Here is a 27,020-nt window from a genome sequence, read left to right on the forward strand (position 1 = left end):
GAGGATCAACTCTGAACTTGATGGGAACAAGGTACCCAAGGAGGGGTGGTGGAAATGATCAGAAATAATGCAGGTTGGTGGCTCACATCAACAAACTGGGCCCTACCATACCAAGCACACTGATGTCCAAACAGCATCAGTCTTGAATACTGTGTGTCACAACCCAAAATGTAAATTAAAACTTTGGAATTAAATGTTGTTCACATTTCTGGTAACTGCTGCTAGAACACAAAAGTAGAAACTATCAGCTCCGAGCACAGGGAGTAAATACCAGCTACTGTCTTCTTTCACTTCAGGAGAGCCCCATCATGACCAAGAAGATAAAAATCAGCAGCTCCCTTGAGTTTGCTGAAAGACTTGCCACCCAGTGCTTTAAAAAAATCCATTACATCCTGTGTGCTGAAAGGGAGTAAATAAAATTGATAAGGATGAATAAACCTGACAGTTACCTGAACACAGAACAGTCCATTTCTATTCACATGCAACTATTAAGCTTTTGCAATTGGAGACAATGCAGAAAAATGGTGAAGGTCACATCAAAGTTTTGTTACTTTTAAATTGAGATTTCTGTTATTTTAATATTTTGCTACCAACAATTATTATCTTTTTATTACGTCAAAATCCATACATTCATTATGCCAGTATTTATAAGCATCCTGCATAAAACATAGGCTTTAAAAATCACGTCTTACAGTACTACTTCTGGCTTCCAGTATTTGATTTGTGACCCTGTAAGTACCACAAGCCCCTGCAAATGTGAATTTGTATAATTAAAAACTTCAAATCAGTGAGTGCTGTTTTTACTCTGAGGGATACTAGAAAAAGCAAATCAAAATTTAGAGAAATTTAAATCCCGAAGTTTCCAGTGAACTTTCATTGGGTTCATCATGATTTAATATCATGCTAGAGAGAAAAACTTTCACCAGCTACTGTTGGAAAAGAATTGACTCACTCCAGGAGACTGAGTACACACGTGTTCTCTGTCTAGTCCAACTATGAGTAAACTGACGTCATTATTCAAAGGCAAATAATGCTGACTACATAGCAACCTGGCATCCATTTCAGGAGGCAGGCAGGATGTCTGGCCCAGCAAACTAGCCAGACTGGCAAATTTTGATGAGACTGAAAATAAAATGCAGGTAGTTTAGAGGGTATTTTTTGTTTTGTTTTCCTCAGAGATTTGACTTCAAATAATACAATTACAGAATGTGTGTAATAATTCCTGGGAAACTAAGAAGACGACTAAAATGCTAGAGCTTTATAGTTAACAGTAATGCATTCTCTAGCAAATAGCTGGGCTACTTATTGATTCTAGATTTTTATGTCAAACAAGAACATAGACAAGTTATGTAAAACATTAACAAATAGCAAGTGGTTGAAACAACCTAGAGCAAAACTCAGTGGTAAGGTGCTTAGGTAATCCTTTGAGATGCATACCAACAAAATACTGTAATACTTATATTACTTTCTATTAAAATACTTTATTCACATTTTTGTATACCAAAAGTTGTGTTTGTTTGTTTTTTTTCCTTAATACTTTTTAAAAATAATCTTGAAATTTCTTAAGTATTCACGATAGCCTTAAAAAAATGCTTTTCCCCCTTGCAACCATTTTCTCTACTGATTTCAGATGCAACATTCAACTGTAAAAGTATGCACACCAGATTCTGACAGTAGGGCAGTTACAAAACAGTTCCTCCGACAAGATGAAGACAAGAAAGACCATCTAAATTATGTACCACCTGATCAGTTTTGCTTTAAATGATTATTTTTGACATAAATAGACACCATTAGTATTTGCTTCTAAAGTATTAACAGTCATCACTTGTGCCGCCTGTTAATAGAGACACGATGCATAAACTGTTCGAAGGTTTTGATAGTATTCTTAGAGGCACATAAAAGCAATTCCTAATCCCACACAGGTGGACACTTCTGAAATTTTGTTATACATTATTTCATAGTAATTAGCTGTATCGTTTTTGTTTTAAAATGATCACACATAGCATTTTACTGCTGAAGAATCTGATTTCATCAACAAATGAGACAGTCATTCCAAAAATCACAAGCAGTGAATCATGACTGAAGTCACAGATTTCAAACGTTTAAGAGAATATCTAAAACCACATAGATTAATATATTACTCTGCTATTCTGAAGACTGTGTAAATAGTGCACTTTCATTGTGCAATTACTTGTGCACTGTTGCAACAGCCAAGGTGATCTGCTATTTGCTCAGAACAAAATTTGAGGATTCATGTGTATGTTCATAATTCTCACGGAAACAGAGACAGGAATTTCTACAGATCTTTTGCGTTACAGAATTCTCTCAACACATAACAGAAAGAAAAAAAAGATTACATGGTAATTTTTGCACCCCTCAGATCAGCCCAAATTATATTGCCTAATTCAAACACGTAAAAATCAGTCTTCCACTGCTCTACTTCCTTGTTCCTCCTAGCTCTCTGGAAGAAATCCCAAGGTCAAGAAAAAAATAAAAATCTTCATCACTAATTGGTAAAAGTTTTTGATGACAGAAAACATCAGCTATAAGGAATGAAATTAAGATAAAACTTCAACATTTAATCTACTTTTAAAAGAGGCAGTTTTTCAGAATCAAGACCAATGCAAGCACATGCATGTGAAAAAGCCACAGGAAAATTCACAGAATCACAAAATGGCCAGAGCTGGAAAGGACCTCAAGGATCATGAATCTTTTAAGCAAAGAAAATTGACTGGCTTATTCAAAGTGAAAACTAATTCCTATTGCTCAACAACCAAGTGACCTGGGCTGTAGTCTAATCTAGAAAAATGTAGGTTCTTCCATTCTTCCAAGTGCAAATTTCGCCTTGCTGACAAAAATTGTTCAGAGAACTTGTTTAAGTGTTCAACAACTTCATTTCTATGACCTGTCCAAAGAAGTTAACTTTACAGAACTCTGTATGAAGAAAACAATAATATATCTCCCCCCCAAAAACCCAAAACATTGTTAAAATTAGCGAAGAAAATTACAATTACAGTACAAATCATACTAGACTCTTAGATTGCCTTTTCCAAGTGTATAGATATAAAAAAAAAAAAATACTGCACTATTTTTCAGTGCCATACTGAAGTGCATCTACTGTGCAAAATGATACTTCCTGCATTGCTGCATGCAAGTGAAAGTCTGTTACTACATGCTGTAGTTGGAAGTTGCAAGGCAGCTGCCTGTGAAGAGACAGGAAGAAGTAGCAGGAGGAAAAATCCCAGGAGTTTCAAAACAATGACAACTCTTCTAGTTTTATCTTCTCATATTTCTCTAGCTTCTGAGAGCAACCTGAGTTGGAGTGCACACCCTTCTGAGGTACGTTCCACAATATATTATGTTTTGAATTGCAATCACAGCCATAATGACAGTATTTAAACATTTCAGAGATGTTTGTGTTCACTTTCATATCCATTATGCTTCCATTATGCTTGTGAGTATCATGCCCTCATAGTTAGGCATGGACTGGTGTTTCCCCCAAAAACCACTGTGTCCACTCCCACTGCAACAGACTAGAAGTAAATTAAAAAAACTAAATTTAAACTGTTTTATTAGCAGAAAACATTTACACTCTATAAAAAGATCAATGACAAAAGCATACTCCAGGAAATTCTTTTCAAGTGGTAAAAAGTGAAGGGTACCAGTACATAATGCATTTCAAAAAAACACAAACCTGTTGAAAAGTGCTGTAAACATGAAACAAAACTATTACTACATACTACTACTACTATGGAATGCTAAGTCTTCAAGTCTACATTGCTTTACAGAAAATTTCTCAACTTGCACAGAACTTCAAAACTTATTTTTAACCCTGCATATGTAATGAACAGTCCAAACATTTCAAGTGTTGGCAATGCTTTGTATACTTTCTTGTATTTCAGACACAGATTCTACAATGTCAGTTCCAGAATGGTCTACCATTTGCAGTCTACTTTGTTCTCCTCTTTCTTCATCATTAGCAATTACAGTTTCAGTCACTTTAGGAATATATTTCTTTGAGAAACAATTTTTGCTTTTTTCACCAGAAGAACTGGATGTCCCGCTACCGTTATGTTTAATATTTACGCTCGAATCAGTAAATGCATTCAGACTAGTAACCACCTGCCTTGTTGAATGATGTCCTTTTGCTTGTTCATTCTGTTTGACTCTCCTCTCAGACAATGCTGGAGTGCCATTTCGAGTTTTATCCTCTTTAGTTTGGTCAGTTGCTTGAGCTTCCTTTTCTTTCCATAAGGCTGGCTGCAGCTGTTGCACAGCAGTCTGATATTCATGCATTTCTTTAAGAGCAGAGAAGTTCACAAACATCTGAGATTGAGATGCGCCAGGAGAAAGATGGATGTTCCCATCTCTGTTCTGAAATAAGAGATTCTGGTAAAGATTGTGATAGAGAAAATCCAGCACTGCAACTGTTATATGCTAAAATCTACATAGCAAAATAAAGTATTCACATAACATAGAAAACGTTCAAAGACAAGAGCAGTCTCTTATATATTATAAGAGTTATTACCTTATAATAACCTTTATTACTTACAAAGCAATCAAGTTTCAGAAGATTGCTAAAGTGGTCATGAGAAAGTAGGTATATTTCACTGTTTCCCTATTAGCTTGAACTTTATGCTACAGAAATGAGTCAGTCACAGTACAGGAGCCAAAGCACATTCTCTACAAACGTTCTGAAATACTTGAAATTCACTATGCTATGAGTTTACAGCAGCTTGATACCAGTAACCTATCCCACAATACTTAGCTGCCAAAAGAATCTAAACCATGCAATCCTAGGAGAAAGTATGAGATAGTGTAAAAATTAATTGGAGGTTTTTGTACTCATCTTTTGCCACATATAACTTAAATACTTTCAATTCAGGCTTCTAAATGTAGTGGAATTAGGAAAATCATGGTTAGGTCTGTGAACAAGTTAACATCACAGAGAAACCACTGTTGCAAGTGGAACAACAGCTATGTGAAAGAACTATGATAGAATTACTCAATTACTCCCATTACTTTTAACATATTCCAACTGCAAATGTGGAAAATGCTGATTACTTAAAAAGCTGAAGCACTGATTTGCTATCATCTGTAAAATACAGCTACAGAAAAAAATTGTGATAATTGGATCACTGGGTAATCGTCCGGAGTGGAAAAACTGCTGGAAAATTCGTTAAAATTGCATCAAGTACACCACAGCTAGAACTCCCTCGATAGACTGACCTGGCTGTTTTGAGCATGTTCTTGTCTTCCTTCTTCAAAGGACTTCTCCTTTAGCATATTAGCAGGTTTACTGAGAGTAGAATTCATTTGTGGATGTCCCAAAAGACCAAAATCTGACTGGTCTATCCCAGCTAATACAGCAAGTTGTCCAAGTCTGTAAAACAAAGTTAAATAAGACTAAATTATTATCCATGTAAAAGATCTACAAATTTCAAACCAGAAGAAACAGTAACTATTTGAACTTTTGAAGACATTTTTCCATTTTTAAGAGGCCCAAAACAGACTACAGAAGATCAAAACAGGTGGTGAAAGCTATTTTCTCATCTTCGCACTAATTAGCTTGCATGTACTAAACTGTCAGTTTTGACTCAGTGTTACCAGGGCAAGTAATGAAGTTCTTCCAGTTAGCATTGATCTCAGAGCAGGATACTAGCAAACATTCTCCCTATCAGGCAGAACAAAGACTAAAACTGTATCATTCAAGCAGAAACTTTGTGCACATCTCCCAAACTAGCATCACCTTTAACAGCCAAATGCAATTATATGCTTCACAAATACAGTCATGTTGTTGTATCTGCCAGCTTAGTAGTCAGCCAAACCTGTCAATATGAGGTTTGCTTGCCTAAGTCTTAGTAAGTGAGAAGTTGCTGCCCCCATTTGATAACACAGCACATCAGAGAAGCTTACTGAGGAAGCCAGTCTTTTTGATTGGCATTTTATAAGTTTCAGGGCAGCTCCCTATGTGAAAGAACCTACGATGAGCATTATTCAACTACTCCCAGTAATTTTAACAAATGCTGACTGAAGGTGTGGCACATTTGAAAAACATATCTTTGATGTAAAAAAGAGAACACATTTCCCTTTCTCCAAAGTTTGACATTCATCCTAGAAGTAATGGTAACTCCACTGATTGGTTAAAAAATAGAAAATTACTTCACAGTGAAGTCTACATTGAGCTTCATTACTGTAATTTGGAGAACGGAAGGGGTGGCAGGAGGCAAGGAAGGCAAATAAAACTGTAGCCTTCTCTGAACATCTGAGTAGGCTACAGCATATTTTCATGTCTTTCCCTCGTTCTACCAGGCAAATATGCCATGGCTTGCTAAATAAACCTTACAAGAACAGGTTTAAGGACTTAAGTTTGATGAATGAGAACGGTAAACCAAACTCTGAGACACTACAAAATATGTCAGAATATTAATATAAACTTTAATCAGTGTTCTCTTGAATATTTCAAGATCTAATAAGCAATCTAAAACTTAAGTACAGAGGATATTTTCATCCATCTTCCTTTCTATCAATCAGCAGAAAGGGGCCCAAAACTTTCTGAAGCCAGATCAACTGCACTCTAAGCCTTTTGAACCACAGGAATGCTAAAAGCGACAGACAATCCAACAAAGATTGAGCAAAGATTTTTTAATAGCAGCTTTCTTGCTCTTGGAAACACGTTTCTTCAAAATCTTTGTGAGGGACAGATCCTTGAATTCAGTGGGACAGTGCTTGTGTCACTGAACAAAGGGAACGAACGCAAGAATGTACAGCAATTCGTTTTTTCCCTTAGCTCTTTACTACTACAGTTCTAGAGAGCTGAAGGAAGGCCACATAATTAATTCAGAGCATAACTATAATAAAATCTCAACAGAGACAGTTAAACTCAAGTAAAGCGAGAACTTACCCAGCATCTTTAAGGAGGTCTAAAAAAGCGTGAAACTTTTGGAAAGAGTTCTCAATGCTGCCTAGAACACCTTCATCTTCCAAAATCATGTTGGTTACCGACTGTGCATGAAGAGCTTCAGATAGAGAAGTATTTAGATTCCTCAGCCTTGCATTTTCAACTTCCAGCTAAAGAAAAAAAGTAAAGCCATTCCTATCATTCCCAGTTCAAAAAATAAGCAAACATCTTTGCAAGCTTGTAGAGATCACAAAAAGAAATACGCAAAATAACTAATGGCAAGCTTCCTGTACCAGAACTATTCAGAGCACTGCCACATGGAACAGGTTTGTTTGTCTACAGATGCAATTCTATGCTACCATATGTGAACTTGCGTCAAGAACTCAAAACTGATGATTCAGCATTATCTGCAGTATGCACTGAACAGTGCAGAGCAAGTGCAAGCAAAAAGCCATTATTTTTAAATCACATAGCTCCAGACATATAATACATTCACAAATAACTTATTTTTACTTATAAAAACCATAATGAAGGCCATCATTCTCCTATATTCATCTCTCTGTATCGTAGGGAATGCATATTATCTATCTTACCACCTCTGCGCACGTCAGAAATGGAACTAAGATAACCTACATTTTCTTCATATTCAACATGAATCACATCAGTGATTATCTAGAGCTGAATGACAGCTGTAGGATACACAGGGGTTTTTGTATGAGAGAAGCATTGTCATTCACTTATTTTAGCTATATAATCACGGCTACCACAGGCTCTCTTTCATCTTTTACAACAGAGAACAGAAAACAGAGATCTAAGTAGTATACTCTAGCTGTTAAACTAGTAAGTGAAAAACTTTAGATATTGCTGCTACTTAGATTATCCCTTCCCTTAAGGCAAGGTACAACCCCAGGCAGTCTAGCATGAGAAAGACAGACATCCTGCAGGGGATATTTAACCTAGAAAATATATAAATACAACTATCAGAGCCCACTGCACATGACAGAATAGGAATATCCACAATGAAGAACAACAATGAACCTTATAAAGCACAGATTCTTTTGGGAGAAATTTGCTCACCGTACTGGGCACCATTTATTGTTAAAGTTCAAAAAGGTACCACCACTATCAGAATCACAGAATGGCCTGGTTGAAAATGATCTCAGAGATCATCTAGTTTCAACCCCCCTGCTATATGCAGGGTCACCAACCACTAAACCTGGCTGCCCAGAGCCACATCCAGCCTGGCCTTGAATGCCTCCAGGGATGGGGCATCCACAACCTCCTTGGGCAGCCTGTTCCAGTGTGTCACCACCCTCTGGGTGAAAAACTTCCTCCTAATATCTAACCCAAAACTCCCCTGTCTCAGTTTAAAACCATTCCTCCTTGTCCTACCACTATCAACCCAAGTAAATGGTTATTCACCCTCTTGTTTGTATGTTCCTTTCAACTACTGAAATACCACAATGTGGTCTCCACGAGCCTTCTCCAAACTAAACAAGCCCAATTCCCTCAACCTTTCTTCATAGGAAAGGTGCTACAGCTCTCTGATCATCTTAGTGGCCCTCCTCTGGACTTGGTCCAAAAGCTTTCCATCTTTCTTATACTGAGGGCCCCAGGCCTGGACACAGTACTCCAGATGAGGCCTCACAGTAGAGGGGTACAATCACTTCCCTCTCCCTGCTGGCCACTCTTTTTTTATTCATCCCACTGCAGATCACATCTAAGAATAAAATCTGTTTATTTTACATTACTTTAACTCTGTGGCAAAGAATTCTGCTTAGTGATTACCCTTAAATTGAAAGGGTCTTATCTAGGTCAGCAATAGTAACTCATAACTATGGCCAACAAGCTAACTACCCATAAATGCATCTGAGATTTTCATCATCAACAGGAATGGTTAAATAAATAAAAGGAACAGCATAAGTAAAGTATATATTTACAAATACACAGCTTCTCAGTGCAAATCAAAGAACTGTAACTGTTAGAACTTTCAAGCAGAACAAATCCTTTTCTCAAGGAAAAACATGCCAAAATGCTCCTGTTTGTAACTGATAGACCTAAAGAATGAAGTACATTGGAAGTTCAGCACAGCCAGGAGTTCAAGGTTCTGGAATAGGATCAACAGAACAAACACATTACTAAATGTAGGTTTCATCATTGTCCTTAGGCTAGTGAATGATCCATATAACTTTGAACTGAAGTTCTGGAAGCTATGAGTTAGGAAGTTACTGAAAATTACTCCAAATACGTAAGTGAGTAGTTTGATTGGTGTAAAGATGGTAAATAGTTAAGAATTACTACCTCCATTATCCGTTCCTCAGCAGTGACTCTTGCTCTTTGTTCTTCCTTTAGTTTTTCCATGCATTCTTCCAGCTCCAGCTATCACAAAACAGAAGATTTATTTCCAAATGTATTACACATGAACACAACATGTAAAAGCAACAACTTTAAGATCCGCAAGTTCCCTCAACTACATTCTCATCATTAAGTAGCTCTGACAGCTCAAATTCCCTCTAGTGGAAGGAACAAGTATTTATCAAATCTTACCTTCTATTTAAGCAGAAATTAAAAGTTTGGTATGTCAAGCATTTTTTGTGAATGATGAAAACAAAACTGTATTTCAACTGAATAGAATGCTTAAATCCTTTTCTTGAGCAGAAGGATGCTAAGTTCTCAAGGTGTCGCATAATGAAGTCAAATCCTAGTCATTCAGTCACATCAAAGATGTTTGATCTTTTCTGGCATGCTAGCTGTGTAAGGAGTTTCCATCTTTTACTGTTTATTCCTATTTTGCAATCTCATCATTGTGCTACCCACACGATTGTCCCACTTCAGTAGCAGAACATGACAAATCCTGCTACAACTGAACATTTTGATTGCTTCTCAGCTAGATCAACTCCTCAAGCTAACTCTTGATCCCAGCATCAGTGTGATAACTGCTGATTAACAACCTAAGTCCAGTCACGACAGCTGAAGTGTCCATCACTTCCTGTCTCACATTATTAGCCACAGACTTCTGCCATTCGTCTTGATCTATTTCTGAAATTCAGCCAGTCACACTGGCAAGTACGAATCATCAACATGGCTGAGCACTAACCTGGAAAAACATCACTTTCTGCCAAAACAGCATGTTGAATCATCTCGCCATATGATAAACAGAAAAAGATACAAGATAGGAAAGGAAAATTAAGAAATGGAAGAATATGTAAAGATGCAGGGAAAGTAGACCTCACAATTAATTGCTGGCAAATAGTTAGTTTCATTCTCTCATGGCGTGAAACACTGCTTTTACGTCAGCATAACAAAAAGATATGGGAACTGCCCAATATTGCTTAAACAGCGCTATCAGATACATAACTATGGAACTCGGAAGTGTTTTGTTTATCAAATATAGAAAACAACACTACAATTATGTTCTTAATATAACTAAAAAACAATTCAAAACAAAATCAGGAAAATCTAGATGGTTGCATTTGGAGCCAATTTTGATATATTTCAAATATATCCCTAAAATTTGTAGTTTTCTCAGGAAACAAATTAATCACAAGTTTTCCCTTCCTAATGGATGCACTACACGTAATCAAAAGATTACTTATGTCAGTGCTTGGTTACCCTCACAGTAAGAAGTTTCTCCTGATGTTTTTGACGAAATCTCCTGTTTTCCAGTTTGTGTCCACTGCTTCTTGTACTGGCACTTGGCACTGAAGGGACTAGCTCTGTGTTCTCTGCATTCTCACTTCATAAATTTAAACATGTTAATGATTCCCCCTGAGCCTTCTCTACCTTAGACTGAACACCCTAATAAACAGCCTTTCCTAATAAGAGAGATGCTCCAGTCCCTTTGTTACTTTCATGGCTGTTCCTTGGACCCTTCACCAGGATGTCCATGGTTCTGTTGCATTGGGAAGCCCAGAACTGAACACGGCACTCTGGATATGGCCTCACCATGGCTGAGGAGGAGAAGGGCCATGTCTCTGAACTTGCTGAGAACTCTTCCTAATGGAGCCCAGAATACTACTGACCTTCTTTGCTGGCCTTCAGCATTGGCTATTGTTCAATATGACATGCACCAGGAAATTAAGGTGCTTTTATGTGAAGTTCCCTTCTATAAGGGCAGCTCCCTTTATCTACTGGTGCCTGGAGTTGTTCCTCTCCAGGAACAACAGGACTTCAAAATTCTCCTTGTTGAACTTCTTCACGCTCTAATTATTGTGTCCTGAAATTAATATTCCACCCTCTCCAAATACCGGGAACAAAAACATCAAGTAGTTCCTGAAAACAGTGAGGTTCTTGCTGCATACAAGTTTCTGGCACAATATTAATATGACATGGATTTCACAATTCCAACAATACTCTAGCTGAGAGTGTTGAAATCACTGTGCAGCACAATATCAGTGTGCTGCACATGCACAGTATTAATATGAAACCACTTACAAAGAAGAAAGCTCCTACACAACTTTAACTCAGGCCCATGGAAAACATTCCTGAATAAAATTTCCAGAGAAAAATGACAAGCCTGAAGTATACACTAGCTGAAAAAAGTCACAGTATTATTTACCCTCTATCTGTAGTCATTCTGCTTTTCCTATTAACTCTAAGCTATCCTAACTTTGCCACTGAATGCAGATCTGCAACAGCATGAAGTTTTGACTTCACTGTGGCTATCTAAAGACAGCTCTGTCATCCTCATATTTACAGACCTGAGCAGTTTGTCCACTAAATGTTGTGCACAAGACAGCCATCATGAAAACCAACTGCAGGTCTTATTTTAAGCAGTATGTACTTGGAGGCAATATAGCTTCTCCATTCAAATTTCAAATCTTAACAACACGTGAGATTATATCTCTGAGTGAGCATGTTATCTTTATAACATAACTAGAATAGGACAGTAGAGTTATGGGCTCACTTAAACATGCCCTTTGTTTTAATTTCATTAGAATGTGCCCTGGGAAGATATTTGTACTCTCACTGCTACTCTTAATTTTTTATTTATTTATAACTACCAAAGTAGCAGCTGGAATAAAGAACAAATATGCAAAAGCACACAGCTGACTTGTTAAGTTTCCCATCAGCCAGGACCCTTAAATCCTTCTTGGCAGGGCTACTCTCAAGTTCTCCCAGTTTGTATACAGATCTGGGATTATCTCGACTAAGTGCAGAACCTTGCACCCTGCTTTGTTGACCCTCTGTAGGATCACAAGGGCCCACTGTTCAAGTTTACTAAGGTCCATCCGGATGGCATCCTTTCCTTCTGCTCTGTCAACCACTCCACGCAGCCTGGTGACATCAGCAAACTTGCTGAAGGTATGCTCAATTCGATCATCTATGTCACTGGTAAAGATGTTGAACTGTATTGGTCTCAAGATGGATCCCTGAGGGACATTGCCTGTTACAGGTCTCCATTTGCACAGAGAGCCACTGACCACAATGCAATCATCTAACCAACTCCTTACCCACCTAATATTCCACCTTTCAAACATAGCTGAATTGATATCACTGGTATTCATGAAATTTAGGGCACAAAACATGCTTCTTACCTGGAATTGTTGATACTCTGTTACATTAACCTTATCTTGGGATTTTGTCAAAACAGGATGATGGATTACATCTTCTAAATCTTCAGTCTCTTCAGTTTCAGATGTTGAAGCACTTTCTACAGTCACTTTCACAGGAATACCCATCTGATCGCGTCATAAAACAAAACCACGTCCAGCAGCAGTATCAATCCATGCAATAAAATAAAAAATTGAATAGCATCAAAAGCTTTATTTAAATGTAAAACTTTCCTTAAGTCCATTAAAATGCACATTCAACCTGTCCAACTATGCAGTTTCTTCCTGATGTACAGGGAAGAAGAGAAGGCTGGGAGAGGACAACAATGGAATAGGAAGATGAAAAGGGAAGAGATTTCTTCCCTTCCTCCACCTACCTCCCCCACAATTTGGTAGTTTCAGATAGATTCAAACTCAAGTATGTAAAACTAAATAGTTCAAAAGCAGAAGGAAGAGAGGAAAGGAGAAAGCAGCATCTCCAAGAGAAAAAAATGTGAATTCTCCTTATAGCCTCAGGATGGACCAGCTTGCCAATTAGAGTAAGATAAAAAGCTAGTGATAAAGAAGTGGGAACAAACTAAGTACCAAATTTTCAACCGAATGCTGAAGAAAACTTACTCTGCACTTCTATGAGACAAAGAAACTAAGTTATAATGTTTCGTTTTCAACTGTTAGATACTAAGATTCTAATGAGCACACATCTTTTTATAGGCACTCATCTAAGAGATAAACTGCCATGAGAGTAAGAAAGTACCTGAATCTTCACTGGTAACTCTTCAGAATTGTCCACTGGCTCTCCCCTAAAAAGTCAGAAAAGAAACATTTTGAAAACAGGAATTTATCTTGTCATCATTGCTACTTCTATTTCCTAGGGTTCTAGGAGATGTGAAATTCTAGGGAAAAGTCTAACACTTAAAACAGTGTTAGACACTTTTAGCATTCCTTTAACATTCATTACATCCACAGTCTGTTCTGCTACTATTCCTACTTAATCATGATTAAGGGCAGCATTACTGGATGCTAACAACACCTTCAATAGGTAACTTGCTCAGTTTATTATAAAATCAGAAGAATTTAGTGTCCAGAACCTCTAGAAAAAAAGGTTTAATAAAAATAGTAACGATAAAGCATTAGGTAAATTTTTTTGTATGCTCATTTGAATGACCTCAACTTTGAGCATGCAATATCGAAGGATCTGTGGTTATAGTTTTTTTGTGTGCGCATTTTTTTCCCCCCATGCTGTTGGAAGAGAAGCATAACAACAAGTATAACAACTTCCAAGTGTTGTTGTAAAATTAATATTTTCTTCAACTTCATACTGTTAAGATAGTTATTAGGCAGTAATAATACTGACAGTAGGGAAACAAAGTAGAAAGAAAAGACGGGCAGACTACCTAAACAGTTTGAACTGGACCCTAGATCAATTATACATTTCCAAGCTTGCAGTAAATTACATTTTCAGCTACACAACGTTGATAAATCATGAGTAACAAACGAACAAGTCAGCAAGATTTTTGTACACTTGTTGATTCCTATGGTGTATATTTTCAAAATTTACTTGAGCAGGATTTGTAACACCCTTAAAGAATTCTCATATCTTCAGATTTTTATTTTATTTTTTTTTTAAATGTTCAACTTTCAAACATGTATTTAAGAGAAAAAAAAATGCTGTTCTCTCCTACATGCAGGTTTTTATGCTTTAGTATTCTCCCCTTGTAGTAAGGTCTCACCTGCACCTCTTTGCACGTTCTGCAGTGCGCCAGGGAAGGAAGTCTTTTGTGCCTGGTGGTTGTGGCTTTGGTGAATAACTGTCTTTCACAGATATATTCTTTTTCCCAGGACTCACAGATTTTTTAGAGGTTAATCCTGTATTGAATAGCAAGAATATGAGAAAATTCATGTTACCTAGGGATTTACATATAAAATCAGAGTTTATTATTTATAAGCAAAATCTCTGAAGTAGTAACAGGGGCTGTGGGAAATCCATCTTTCAGTCTTATTTTAATGAAGTGTTCAAGAACTAACTTTTGTTTTGTTTCTCAAAAGGAGGGCTGGCCAGCTAATGTGTTTCCAGTCTAGTATGCTTAACTGTTGTATCAGAAAAGAGTGCAAAGTTCCACACACAGAGAGTTTTATTCATATGAGTAATCTGAGTTATTCAACTAACTTCTCTGAACTTGCAGCTCAGACAGCCCAATGTTCTTTAAATAGCCCTCTAGTGGTTCAAGTGAGAAAAGTATTTTTTAACTTTTCCAAGATGGCCTAAAGCTGGGATTTGTTTTTGTCACTTCCACAGACCACCAGCAATATCACCACTTAACAGGAATAATAATGAAAATTCATATTCACTGCTTCAACCTTTTGTCATTGTTCAAGTCTTATACCGTAATGCAAAGAAATTTAGAAGGTAGAATGATCACCAAAGCATCATGTATTAGTAAAAGTAACCAATTCAAAACTGTTAAACGGGAGCGGACTGAAGTTACTCATTCTTTGAGAACATGCAGTAAAGCAACCAATTTTTTTTTAATGGTGCAGAAATACAGAACTCTACTAACTGTATTCCAAATTTCAGTTTGTTCTCAGCAAGTAAGCAAGGCAAGAGAGGTTGGCTGAGTTTGTTTATTTTTCAACATTCTTCTCCCTTCCTGGATCCTGTATTTGAGTAAGGTATTTTCTTCTCCCATTACTCTGCTCAACCAGAGTTTATTTCTACAGATTTTAAATGGAATTATGCTTATCTCTCTACTTCCAGATAACTGGAGCAAAGATGAAAATGCCAAATGTATTACAGTAAAGTTTTCAGTAACATATTCAGAAATGGTGTATTGCAACTGTATTTATAAATATTCACAACACCTATGTTATTTTAAATACACTGCTTATAATGAGCTTATATGAAGTTAAAAAAAAAAAAGAACATTTTTTGTACAACAGTAGAAGAAAAATCATTCTTGTCTGTTTTGGCAGAGGACAGTCTGCTACAGAAAGACTACAAAAATCAGAAAAAAATAGACAACTCACTACAGCAAGTGTCCTAGAAGCAAAGACTTGTGGGGAGAATGCACTCAGAATTATGTGATTCACCATATTCAAGTCAGTGTATTCTCCTGTTCTGCCAGCCATATATGTAGCAACATTAAAAGCAAGAGTAAATTCGCTATACAAATTTCTAACAGTAAGACACTATTAAGTATAAACTATTCTTTAAAAAAAAGATTTTGCAGAACACTGACGTTTAAACACAGACTGTAATGAATTTATGAAATGTTTAAAGAAAATGAAGACAAAATTACCAATACGAATAGTAGCTTTTCCTTTTCGACCACTTCCTAGAACAATAGTTCTTTTCTTTGGTCTAGCTTTCAAAGCATCCTTGGAAGACAGGGAAGACAGCCACTTATACTAGATTTATAAAGAAAGAAAAGTTATTTTAGAACCTGGTATTTAAAAAGGTGCTCATTTAAGACTAAGTGATTTTTTTGTTAGATATATGTAGGCCTCTGCTCATTACATACAACTTAATAAAAAAACTATAAAGCAAATAAAAAATCCCACAACGCCCCAACTCAGCGACAGATTCAGTGCAAGTCTGAATGCTGTATTATCAGCAAAACACTTTTCCTTTTATAGAGAAAATAAAAGCATCAACTCCATAAAAGGAAACTCTGGCTCTTGCTTTTCATTCTCTAAAGCAAGCTGTCTTACTAAGAATGACTAGCTCAGGCCAGGGTTCTCCAAAGTAATAAAAACTTAACTTACATGATTTTTTTTTTTTAAACCAAAGTCAGTAATTAAAAAAAAATATAAAGTTTAATTTTCATTGCCTCTAGAATATCCAAATTATAATTAAGGCAACAATAACCAAAAGCAGTTGTTTACTTCTTCACAACAACAGCTTTATGCTTTAAAGGTTCCTCATCTGCCAATTAGTTTTATTATTAGTTATTATTTATTATTATTCCATGTAGATAATCAAGCTACTATGTCACAAAGCTTTCAGTATGCATAATTGATACAAAATTCACTAATGAAGCAGCCATCACAGGTAACAAATACTAATGCAAATATTATTTCAGACAGCCCTAAGCCTACATCAGAGTACTATGAACAGTAAGCTGATGTCATCCCTACCTATTGCACAGGAAAGATGCACTTACTGTGTTTTAACCAAGCAATTCCAGCACAGTTTTATCACTGGTAGGACCCTTTCCTGTCCCACTGCCTTCCTCCCCACTCCCCCCTCTTTTTTTTTTTTTTCTTTTTTTTTTTAAAAAGAAAAACCTTCAGACTTAAATAAACCTTATATAAGCTATATTTTGAGCTAGCTCTTGACATAAGTAAGCTGCTCATTTCCAACTACGAAACAAAATCAACTCTAAACTTTTGAGAGTAAAAGTAACTTTGCTTCATGTTAAACAGCAGCTACTAGTATATTAAACTTGACATTCATCTGTAACTGAGAAGATAGCTACCTGCTTCTAGATGCTTCTGTTGTACAACACCCAAGAATAGAGACAGCAAACATATTAAGACTGTTGAAATATGACTAAGTTCTTAAGCTCAGGCTATGGGAATAATTTATTTTATAGGAATTTTCAGTGAATTTTTAACTTTTTCTGTCTCTCCTAGAAACTACACAAACTTTCAGTATCTGTTACATACAATATCTGCAATTGCAGTCCACAATATTAGAGTCATACAGTGCTGCTAGGATAATACAACTTCATTTGTTTTAAGGGTCCCTTTATATTTGTGGGAAAATTTCTTATGTTTAGAGGCTTTAGTTAGCAACCCACCTTGTAAAACTGAAAAAACAACACAAACAACAAGAATGTATATGCTACTGAAAGGCAAAGAAGTGATTCATCCTTTTCTTCGTAAGAAGTGAGGGACTGTTGTGACTGATAGCCAATGAGAAAGTCATAACAGTACATTAAAGGCTGTGACAGCCAGTACATCATCTTCTGTAATTAGGCTTATTATTACAATGCCATTCAAAAGTCCACAACTCCACTTTAGGAAGCAACACACCAGCACCTCATCCTTTTTTCCTGTCTGGACAAGCAGGTTAGGCAAAAATCAGATTTCACATAGTAGGCACCATGCTTATATAGTATAGAGCAGAGCTCTGTGTATATCTGAGGGGTGGCTGATTCCACATTTTCTGAATTTTACTCATGGAATTTGTAGCAGTTAGCCTGGCAAGTTAAAAAGCTGTAAGCAGAGATAGATGAATGTGGAGAACGTCCTAAGGACAGTCATTCAAGGAAAACTTTAGTTGGCTCCACACGACAGGTGAGTTAGGAAACTTATTAGAAGAACAAACCATTGACTAGTTTCAGACAAAGTTACACAGTGATAGGACAAGGGAGAATGGCTTTCAAGTAAAAGGGGAGATCTAGGTTAGATGTTACAAGCAAATTTTTTACTCAGATGATGGTAAGATGCTGGCATAGGGTGCCTAAAAAAGCTGTGGGTGCCCCATCCCTAGAGGCAGATGGAACCCTGGGTAGCCTGTCCAGTTGGATGCCAACCTTATCCACAGGAGGAGGATGGAACTGGGTGATCACTGAGCTCCTTCCAAACCAAGTCATGATGTGATATTCCTGACAACTTCTAAAGTTTATTCTTTCAGTTTTTATTGTTTAAAAAAAAAAAAAAAAAAAAAAGCACCAAATCCTATGCAAAACATAACACATCAATACTGTTGTTAGTATGTACTACATCAAGATACAAGATGATCTCTGGAGGTCCCTTCCAACCCCTATGATTCTGTGATAACATTAAGGCTTATGTAATTGAGCTTAAAAAAAAAAAAAAAAAAAAGAAATCAACTATAAAAACTGAGCTTAGGATAGTAAATGTTTCAGTTTCAAAAGAGTATCAACCACAACGTCAAATGTTTGTATTCATCTGGCTAAACAGGATTATCCAACTTTGAATGTCTCCACTGTCACCATGATAAACAGTAAATGCTACTGACAACAGACCACCCCCAGAGTTTTTGAGATAATAGTTATAGTCTGGTGTGTTGTAATTTGTGGAAGAAGCTGCTATTTAGCAAGCTGCTGATGTGTTATTTTTCATTTATATTGTTAACTGGACATGTAAGACTGTTAGCAGTGACAGTAAGACACAGTATACTGAACTATTTTGATGAATATAAAACAAATGTCTTGAGTAGAGCGATCTCAGTAAATGGGACATTCCCCAGACAATTGCTTCTTTTCATAGTTCAACTTTCCAATCACCTTGAGCTACATTCTCACTAGGCAGATACCAATTTTCATGTCATATCTGCAACATTTTTAAGTGTTGACTGCATTTGCCGAGGAGTCTTTCACAGTTATTCCAGAAAGGTAAATAAGACATTGAAATGGAAAACCATATTAATCCAAGAGATGCCAAAATGAAATTCACAGTTAGTTAAATTCTCACTGTAGAACCCATAGCTCTGACTTTCAAGCTTTTTCAAAGCCAAAATGCAGTAAGTTCCAAAACAGGATCTGTGATTGCTGCACTTCTCAGAAAACAAGAGTAAACTTATTTGCTTACTAGCTCTTTGGGCAACTAAATCAGATTTTTATGTTATGAACAAAGGATTTAGTATTTAAATGGTCTGGACATTTTATGGAAGTTACTCTAAGCACTGTACACAGTATTACATACTAAGATGGCAAAAGGTGCTGTACATCTCTAGAATTTTTTATTTTTTTTTAAGATGGTTAATACTGGAAAGAATAGTCTTGAGTAACTTAAAAATTGATTATGTAAATTATCAACAATATTAAGTATCAAAATAAATTAAGGTTTAAATTAAGCGAGTTTTTTAATGCTTAAGTGTCACTTCCCTATTTGTAACTAGAATAGCTGCCTTAGATTAAGTCTGAACAAAACCTTGCCAAAAAAAAAAACAACAAAACAATGCAAAGCCAGGTGCAAGTAAAACAAAACAAAATGCCTATCACATACCTCTGAATTAGCACTATTTCCATTCACGAGAACTCTTTCAATGATGTTTTTCACCAAAACGTGATCTAGAATGAATTAAGAGGTCTTAAGAATTCACTTTGAGAGAATTTCCTATGAGACAGGTATTTATAAAAATAGATCACTGTATAACTAATGGCTGCCCCCTCTTGTCAGCCACTTTTAAATGCTTAAACAAAGTACTGTTGCATGCTTTTTTCTTTGATTGTATTTTCCAAATACAATTGTATAAAATTGTATTTTCACCCACTCAAGTTACTAAGAAAAAAAAAAAAAAAAAAACCTACACGGAAGAGGACAGAGGCAGCTACAGATACATACCAATCAATGGATTTTTTCTTATATCAAGAATCACTAATGTTGTATTAGTTTGAAGAGCATCTAATAGTGACCTTGCTCCTTCATTGGATATTCCACACTGCTGTAAATCAAGTGCTAAAATATTTAGGGAGGTTAAAAAAAAAAGTTAGTGAGTGGCATAACTTCTAGTGAATATTTAATACAATCTAATCCATACCTTTCAAAGACCCTGTTTCACAGAACATGAATGGAGAACATTGAAATTTCTACCTTTCACTTCTGAAATTAATAATCAGTATTACAGACCAACATTAAGAAATGACTGCTAAGCAACTGCAAATGAAGGAATACAAAATCACAGTTAAGTCACTGTGATTGAAAATTCCCAGTAGATATATTTCCGGATACCAGTTAATTCAGCAGCCCAAAGTAACATAATATACACAATCTGAATAGGATGCAAGATTTGAATCTTTTTTTGAAGATTTCTAAGGAAGGAGCCTACACAACCTCAGTGGACAACCTGTACCAGTGCTCTGTCACCTTCATAGCAAAACATCTCTCTTAACATTTCTGATGGAATCTCCTGTGCTTCAGTTTGTGCCCATCGCCTCTTTTCCTGTCAATAGACATACTGAATAGAATCCAGCTCCATTTTTTTCTCTGCCTCCTCTCACACAGCTGTACATTTGAGGAAACCTGCCCTTAAGACTTCTCTCTCCATGCTGAACAGCAATAGCTCCCTCAGCCTTAGCTTTCAGGACATATTGTCCTGTCTCTTGACCATCTTCGAAGCCCTTTGCAAGACTCTATCTAGCAGATTCATCTCTCTCCTGCACAAGAGTGCACTACTCCAGGTGTGGTGGCCTTACCAGTGCTGAGCAGTGAGGATTTTTCCTCAAACTGCTACCAACACTTCTAACGTATGACAGCTTCCTTGTCACAGAGGCAAGCAGCTGGCTCACAGTCAACTGTTTACAAAAGGACACCCCCATGTACTTCACTGCTAAGCTGCTTTCCAGCCAGTCAGCCCGCAGCATGTACAGGTACATGGGATTATTCCTTCCCAGGTGCAGCACTCTGAACTCATCTTCACTGCACTGAATCTCTCCAGTTTGCTGAGGACCCTCTGGATGGCAGCACTTTTCCACCTTCCCAAAAAATCAAAATAAGGCTCACTGGCCAACAACTCCCCAGAATTCTTTCTGCCCTTCCTGAAAAAAGTAGTATCGTTTGCTTTCCTCCTGTATTCAGGCTCCTCTTCCAATCACCTAGATCAGTCAAAGATGGAGACAGAACTCAATGACATCAGGGATCTCCTACAGCATTTGTGATGTATCCCATCAGGACCCATAGTCAACCATATGTCCAGTTTACTTAAGTAATCCCTAATTCTTAAGCAATCCGTAATTCTTATACCAATATGCATGTTATCTGTACATCTGGCTCTGAGGCTTAGGTATTGAAATAGATTCCATGTACAGAATGCTTTGAATTGTACTATCACTATTAGTCATTTTATACATACGTAGTATAGAACAAAGTACTTCTCCAGTATCCTACAGGACACTTTCTCTAAGAAGACACTGCTTTCCAAAGAGATTATTCTTTCCTAGATAAATACAGAATTGTTCTACTGCTTACATTTGCTGTAATGGGTAGCAAATTTTATTTCCCATCTGTCTCTACTATATCACAATACAGTATCACAATACCTTTAAGCCACAGGTCTTCTCCCAGACAATCTGCAAAGGCACTTGCTCCTCGATCTCCAACAAGCATGTTGCAGTTGAAAGTAACACGCCTCAAGCCTGTCATATAGTCAAGGTCTGGTCTCCTGTAACGTAAACTTTCAGCCCAAGCTTCACCATGTCTTTTCATTGCCTGGTGCTTTGAAACAAAACGTTACCAAATGCAAGAAGACAAAGCCATTACAAATAACTAACAGATAAATACTAGTACTTAGTAGTTTGAGTGTAGAAGCATTTATAATACAAGTCATGCATCAAAATTACAGTTAAGTCATGTTTGTTCACATCATCCAGTTCCCAGTGAAGTTATTAAATATCAACTGAGAATTCTAAACGCCTTACCACCTTCTTTGCCCACTCACAATGCATCTTGAATAAGACATACACAGTAGGAAGTTTTGTGCTTTCATGCAAGCCAATGTTAACATTAATTAGAACATTGTGCTAGTCACAAGCTTATTAATTAGTAGTTTTTCAACAGCAAACAATTACATTATTTCTACTAAATGCTTCAGAATACTTAAAACATTTTGAAACACTTGCGACAATGATGAAAGCACTTCTCAGAACAGCTATCATTTACAGCCCTAATCCCCATCTGAAAAAAAACAAACACAGTCTAAACTGTTATTTCTTTAAGCAAGACCATATTTAATTTCCCACACCACAAATACGCTTCTTCTGAATGCAGTTTCACAAACTTCAGAAGGACTGTTCACACATTTAACATCACATATGCTTTGATGGGTTAGAGCTTGAAAGAAAAAAACAAACAAGCGCTCAATAGCACAGGTTAATTCTACACTCAGAGTTAAGGAAATACATAGCAACCAAAACAAAAAACACGCCTGCACATTCACTGCCACTTAGAATGACAACTCATTCGTTATTCAATCCTGCTATATATTAATATATTGGGAAAAACTTGGAAGAGGATGTAAAAGAACTTACTTCCAAAACATACTGCTTCCTTTGAGCTCAGTCCTATTATAACACAGTGATCAGTATGGGCTACACAGCATAGCCTATACTTTCCTTATTGTTAATCAGAACATTTTCCTTTATTATCACTTGTGTGATATACTAAGTTGTTTAAATCTACTTCAACAAAAGTAACAAATAATTCAGTCTCACTAGACAATCACTTGTAGGCTTATGAAATTCATTACAATAAAAATTAGCTCAGCATAAAAAAAAAAATAACATGGCAAAAGCCCTCTCACAATGAAACACAGTTTTCAGGATATATATATACATATATATCTTAAGAGGGCAATCTGTGACATAGCTGCCATAATCTCTCTTCCCTGAGATTTAAAGTCATGAACCGTTCCTTGAGCTCAATACAATACATGGACTAGCACTGCTTTTATGACCAAATTAAAAAATGGGACAAGGATTTGTTACAAGCTGAATTTAGTTGTTATTCTTAGTTATTTAAGTTACCGCAAAAATTTAGTTCCCAGAAATGAGATGAAATTACCTTTAATACATTTCCCATGTGTTCTGCTCCTCGCCAGGTAAGGCTACATCCTGTGAAGTTAACATATCTGATAGTAGCTGAATTCTTCACACTCTGACAGACTGCTGGAAAAAAAAAAACAAAAATACAAAAAAAAAAAAAAAAAAAAAAAAAAAAAAAAAACCAAACCAAAAAAAAAACCTTTCATACTAAGTACACACACCACAATAAGGCTATCAAAACAAACATCTTTTCACTGTCATATTAAGAAGCTGAATCAATTTTAGTGGGCAAATGCCATGTCAAAGATGCCTTTAAGTTGTTGTAAGATTATATATTTCAGTGCAGGTGCTTAGCAAAGATTATCTGAACATGCAAAAAAAAGTGTTATTTCTGTTTACTTATCTCAACATGATGACATCATCTCAAACTTACATATTACACTTACAGTTTTCTTTCTAGCAGTTGTAATTATTAAGTAGTTTAGCTATTTGCCAGTATCAAGAAAGGACATTCAAGTCTAAATAGCGTAAACTCATGAATAAAGTGTATTTTAATCACTACAAATAAGTTTAGTAAGACAAATGCTTCAAAAACTGATCTATTTGAAAACTATAAGAAAGAAGTATATTGACACATTTTTGATTCTCAACTTACTTTCTAATCCTCCATCTCCAATTGGACAGTGGGCTAAAGAAATGCTCTCTAGAGATGAAGTTGTGGCCAAGCCCTTCAGAATAAAAACAGTGTTTTTTACTGACTCAAAACTCAAAAATACAAATAAATAGAAGTCCAAGACTACAAGAAATCCTAGGGAGCTGGGAGGAAGGTCATTGTAAAGCTCACTTTAAGATGGTTCATTTTGTAACACAGGAGGAACCTAGCCTATGTGCAACAAGCAGCACTTCCTTTCCTAAAAGCCATTCAAACACAAACTAGAGGACGTATTCTAGTTAATACACCTTAGAGACCTGCTTTAATCTTGGTTTATCACTTTTCTTCTGCCATTCACATTAAATGTAGATACAGCCACATACAACACAGGAAAGTTGTTAATAACTTTCATATAAGCCTTCCTTAATCAGGGCATAGGAAATCTGTGTGATTTTGACAGGTTTTGACAAAACAAACGTTACACTAAGTATCTCAAAAGAATCATGTATACACAGTATAACACAGACATGTATAAAAATGTGCCTGTTTTAACATGATCTATTTGTCACAAATAAAGTTTAGTTGCTGCTCCTCTTAGGCTCCAAGCATTTTTTCATTTATTTGCATACTAATATAGTCTCACCTTTGTAAGAAGTATTAGATCTCTCTCCCTCAGAAGCAAACCTTGCAGTTCCAAATTTTTTAGTACATCTGAGATGCTGAGACAGCCTTTGACAGCTTTGCATAGTTGGCCAGTCAAATCTTTTGATCTAATTGCTGGAATTCTCCTTCTAAAGTAGGTTTTATATCTTTCAACACCTAGTAAACAAAAATTTATACAGTGATAACCCCCAGCCTTTACTGACTTGAAACTAAGCATAATTACAAAACATTTTGTTGCTGCTTTTAAATAAAAATAATTCCTTGGATGGTTCAATCCTTTTCAAGCACTTAATCACACAGAAGTTTTACACAATTTTAACATACATATCAGCAGAGACACTCCTACAAACCTGATTCTCCAAGACCTTGTTGATGAAAACTTCTTATTCCAACAGAAGTCAGACTCTTATCATGCCTAATAGCATCTAAAAGTGGTGTCCAGTCAGCAGCTTTGATGCTATCTACAGTTAGATCAAGGGTACCCTGAGTCAGGTTAACTTTCACAGCTTTCAGTGGGACAGAGCCTTGAACTGCACAAAGATGTTCATAGTGTGAGTAGAAATCCAGCATGCATTGTCTTCTTACTTGGACAGAATCAATCATTTTTCTACTTGATAAATGTTCCTGTAAAATAAGGAAAAAATATATCAACTTCTTTCAACAAGAAATTCATTTAGCATCAACCTCCATTCAGCATGCATACTGAATTAGTTGAATAAAACCACAAAAATCTAACATACAAGCACAAACTACTGATAAGTTCACATTTTCATTTTAAAGCTTAATTTAGTTGCATCAGGATCTGCAGATTCCTGAAAGCCTTGAAAATCTCCTGACCCAAAAATCAACAGATATAAAGGGCTATTCCTAGCAGAACTACTTGTTATTTTCTCTATCAGAACTATAGAAAAGCCTGGGTTGATAAGGACCACAATGATCACCGATTTTCAACCCCCCTGCTATGTGCAGGGTCACCAACCACTAAACCTGGCTGGCCAGAGCCACATCCAGCCTGGCCTTGAATGCCTCCAGAGATGGGGATCCACAACCTCTTTGAGCAACCTGTTCCAATGCATCACCACCTCTATGTGAAAAACTCCCTCCTAATATCTAACCTAAACCTGTCTCAGTTTAAAACCATTCCCCTTGTCCTATCACTATCCACCCTCATAAACCGTCTTCCTGCAATCATAACTCTAAATTCCCATTTGGGAAATATGTAAAGGCACCCCATGTTTTTTTTTTGTTTTTTTTTTTTTTTTTTTTTTGCCTGAGGGCTGCAAATTGACTCAAGATGGAATTAAGTATCCCACACAGAATACCAAATTTTTGTTTGTACTGTTAAAGGCTACAAAGCTTCAAGAACCTTCAGAAAAGGAGAATTAATGGATGTGTGCAAGCCTGCGACGACTGCTACTTCTGAGAATATAATTTGGGATTAAAAAAAGTTATTACTTTAATGATTGAAATTGTATAGCGCTGTTCTTAGTTCCTCTACTCCGATTTATTCACTAGTTATTATTATTTATTCCCTTTTACTTCAGCTCTCCAAGTTGCTAGCATTAGATAATTTGCACATCGTGGTCACTGGAACTGAAATGAGTGAACTGCAGTCCAATACTTCACATTCAGAAAGTGACCATCAGTTGTAAAATCATCCAGAGATCAGGAGATGAATCAGTGTACAGCACCACAGCTTTCATCTCTGGTACTTCATCACTATTCTTTCTCATGGTTCATTTTGCTCCAGCACTTGCCCATCACACCCATGGAGCTCCTGGCCCTAGCATTCAATGTAGAAAGGCCATCCAGGTTCCCAACTGAGCAACCACTATGTAAACCAGCACTCTTCTGCAGAGGGATATCAACAGATCTAACAAAACTCCAGAATGTCTTGACTGGCTTTGAGAAAGTAAGGAAAACTAATTTACATTTTTGGTACAGAAGCAAGAAGTTATCAAATATGTATATATAGCAATATGTATATTTGCTATCGGCTAGCATTAAAATAGAGCACATAACAAACCTGCGATACTCAGCTGCACAAAGCTTACAGTAAACAGAAAGTTCGTACGGATTCAAAAAAAAGACGGGGGGGGGGGGGGGGTCCCACACGAGACGCACTCACAGAAGCACGGGCTGTGCCCAGCACCCTGAGCTGCAACACGAGCTCATGTTCACCCCGCCGATACACTTCCTTAAGCACCTCCCGGTCTCCGGCAGGGCACAGCGGACTGACGCGGCCTGCACCGTCAAGCACAAGCCACGCGCTTACAACGCCCAGCACAACAGAGCCCCGCTCACAGCGCGCAGACCGGTGCGTTGCTGCTCTCACCCCGCACCCGGCCCCCGCCACCAGGGGCGCTGCCTCGCTGCCTCGCTGCCTGCCTGCCTCCCTCCCGCCCTCTGCGCCCCGCTTCCCTGACAACGCGCATCGCCCAACCTGCACAAAGCGGGGCAGAGCCCCCGCCCGACGGGTTATCGCAGCCGGGCCGCCGCCTCCTTCCACATGTCTCCTCGCAGCTGCGCCCAGCACGGGCACGGCCGCCTCCTTCCCCCGCCTGCCCAGCCCCGAGTTCCACCCGTACGAGCGGGTACGGGTCTAACCTCGCAGCTCCTCCCCAGCCTGCCAGCTCCGCCGCCGCCCGGCCCGCACGACCGCCCCTACACGCGCGGCCGTTCCCTTGGCAGCCAACCGCCCAACAGCCCGCCGCCACGTAGCGCAGCGAGCCAGCCCCAATAAG

The 27,020-nt window shown here is 37.3% G+C and overlaps 1 protein-coding gene across 4 annotated transcripts; it reads right to left on the reverse strand.

Moving 5' to 3' along the window:
* Positions 1-3,554: 3,554 nt before the first annotated feature.
* On the reverse strand, positions 3,555-27,020 carry CEP78 (centrosomal protein 78). Of its 4 annotated transcripts, none has more exons than XM_052700770.1 (16): positions 26,884-27,020; positions 24,627-24,900; positions 24,257-24,432; positions 23,617-23,689; positions 22,981-23,081; positions 21,462-21,636; positions 19,768-19,881; positions 19,429-19,493; positions 15,750-15,858; positions 14,184-14,319; positions 13,208-13,253; positions 12,439-12,582; positions 9,203-9,280; positions 6,905-7,071; positions 5,230-5,383; positions 3,555-4,374 (listed from the first exon to the last, which is right to left on the reverse strand). In XM_052700770.1, exons 2-16 carry the CDS (start codon positions 24,877-24,879, stop codon positions 3,862-3,864), a joined length of 2,304 nt encoding a protein of 767 aa, XP_052556730.1. In that variant the 5' UTR covers positions 24,880-24,900; positions 26,884-27,020; the 3' UTR covers positions 3,555-3,861. The 4 variants fall into 4 exon arrangements, with proteins under 4 accessions (XP_052556730.1, XP_052556729.1, XP_052556731.1 ...); XM_052700769.1 differs by having other exon boundaries at positions 22,981-23,084; XM_052700771.1 differs by lacking the exon at positions 26,884-27,020 and adding an exon at positions 26,720-26,868 and having other exon boundaries at positions 22,981-23,084.

Source organism: Tympanuchus pallidicinctus, unplaced genomic scaffold, assembly GCF_026119805.1.
Source record: "Tympanuchus pallidicinctus isolate F22 unplaced genomic scaffold, pur_lepc_1.0 scaffold4, whole genome shotgun sequence".
NCBI lineage: Eukaryota > Metazoa > Chordata > Aves > Galliformes > Phasianidae > Tympanuchus > Tympanuchus pallidicinctus.

Bases quoted from the DNA above. Each gene is read 5' to 3' on its own strand.
- CEP78 (XM_052700769.1), bottom strand. From the start codon at position 24,879: ATGATTGATTCTGTCCAAGTAAGAAGACAATGCATGCTGGATTTCTAC. The intron at 23,085-23,616 runs GTAAGTTGAGAA...TTTTTTTTCCAG, and splicing joins TGGAGATGGAGGATTAGAAA to CAGTCTGTCAGAGTGTGAAG. The intron at 7,072-9,202 runs GTAGTAATTCTT...TTTTTTCTTTAG, and splicing joins CTGAGGAACGGATAATGGAG to CTGGAAGTTGAAAATGCAAG.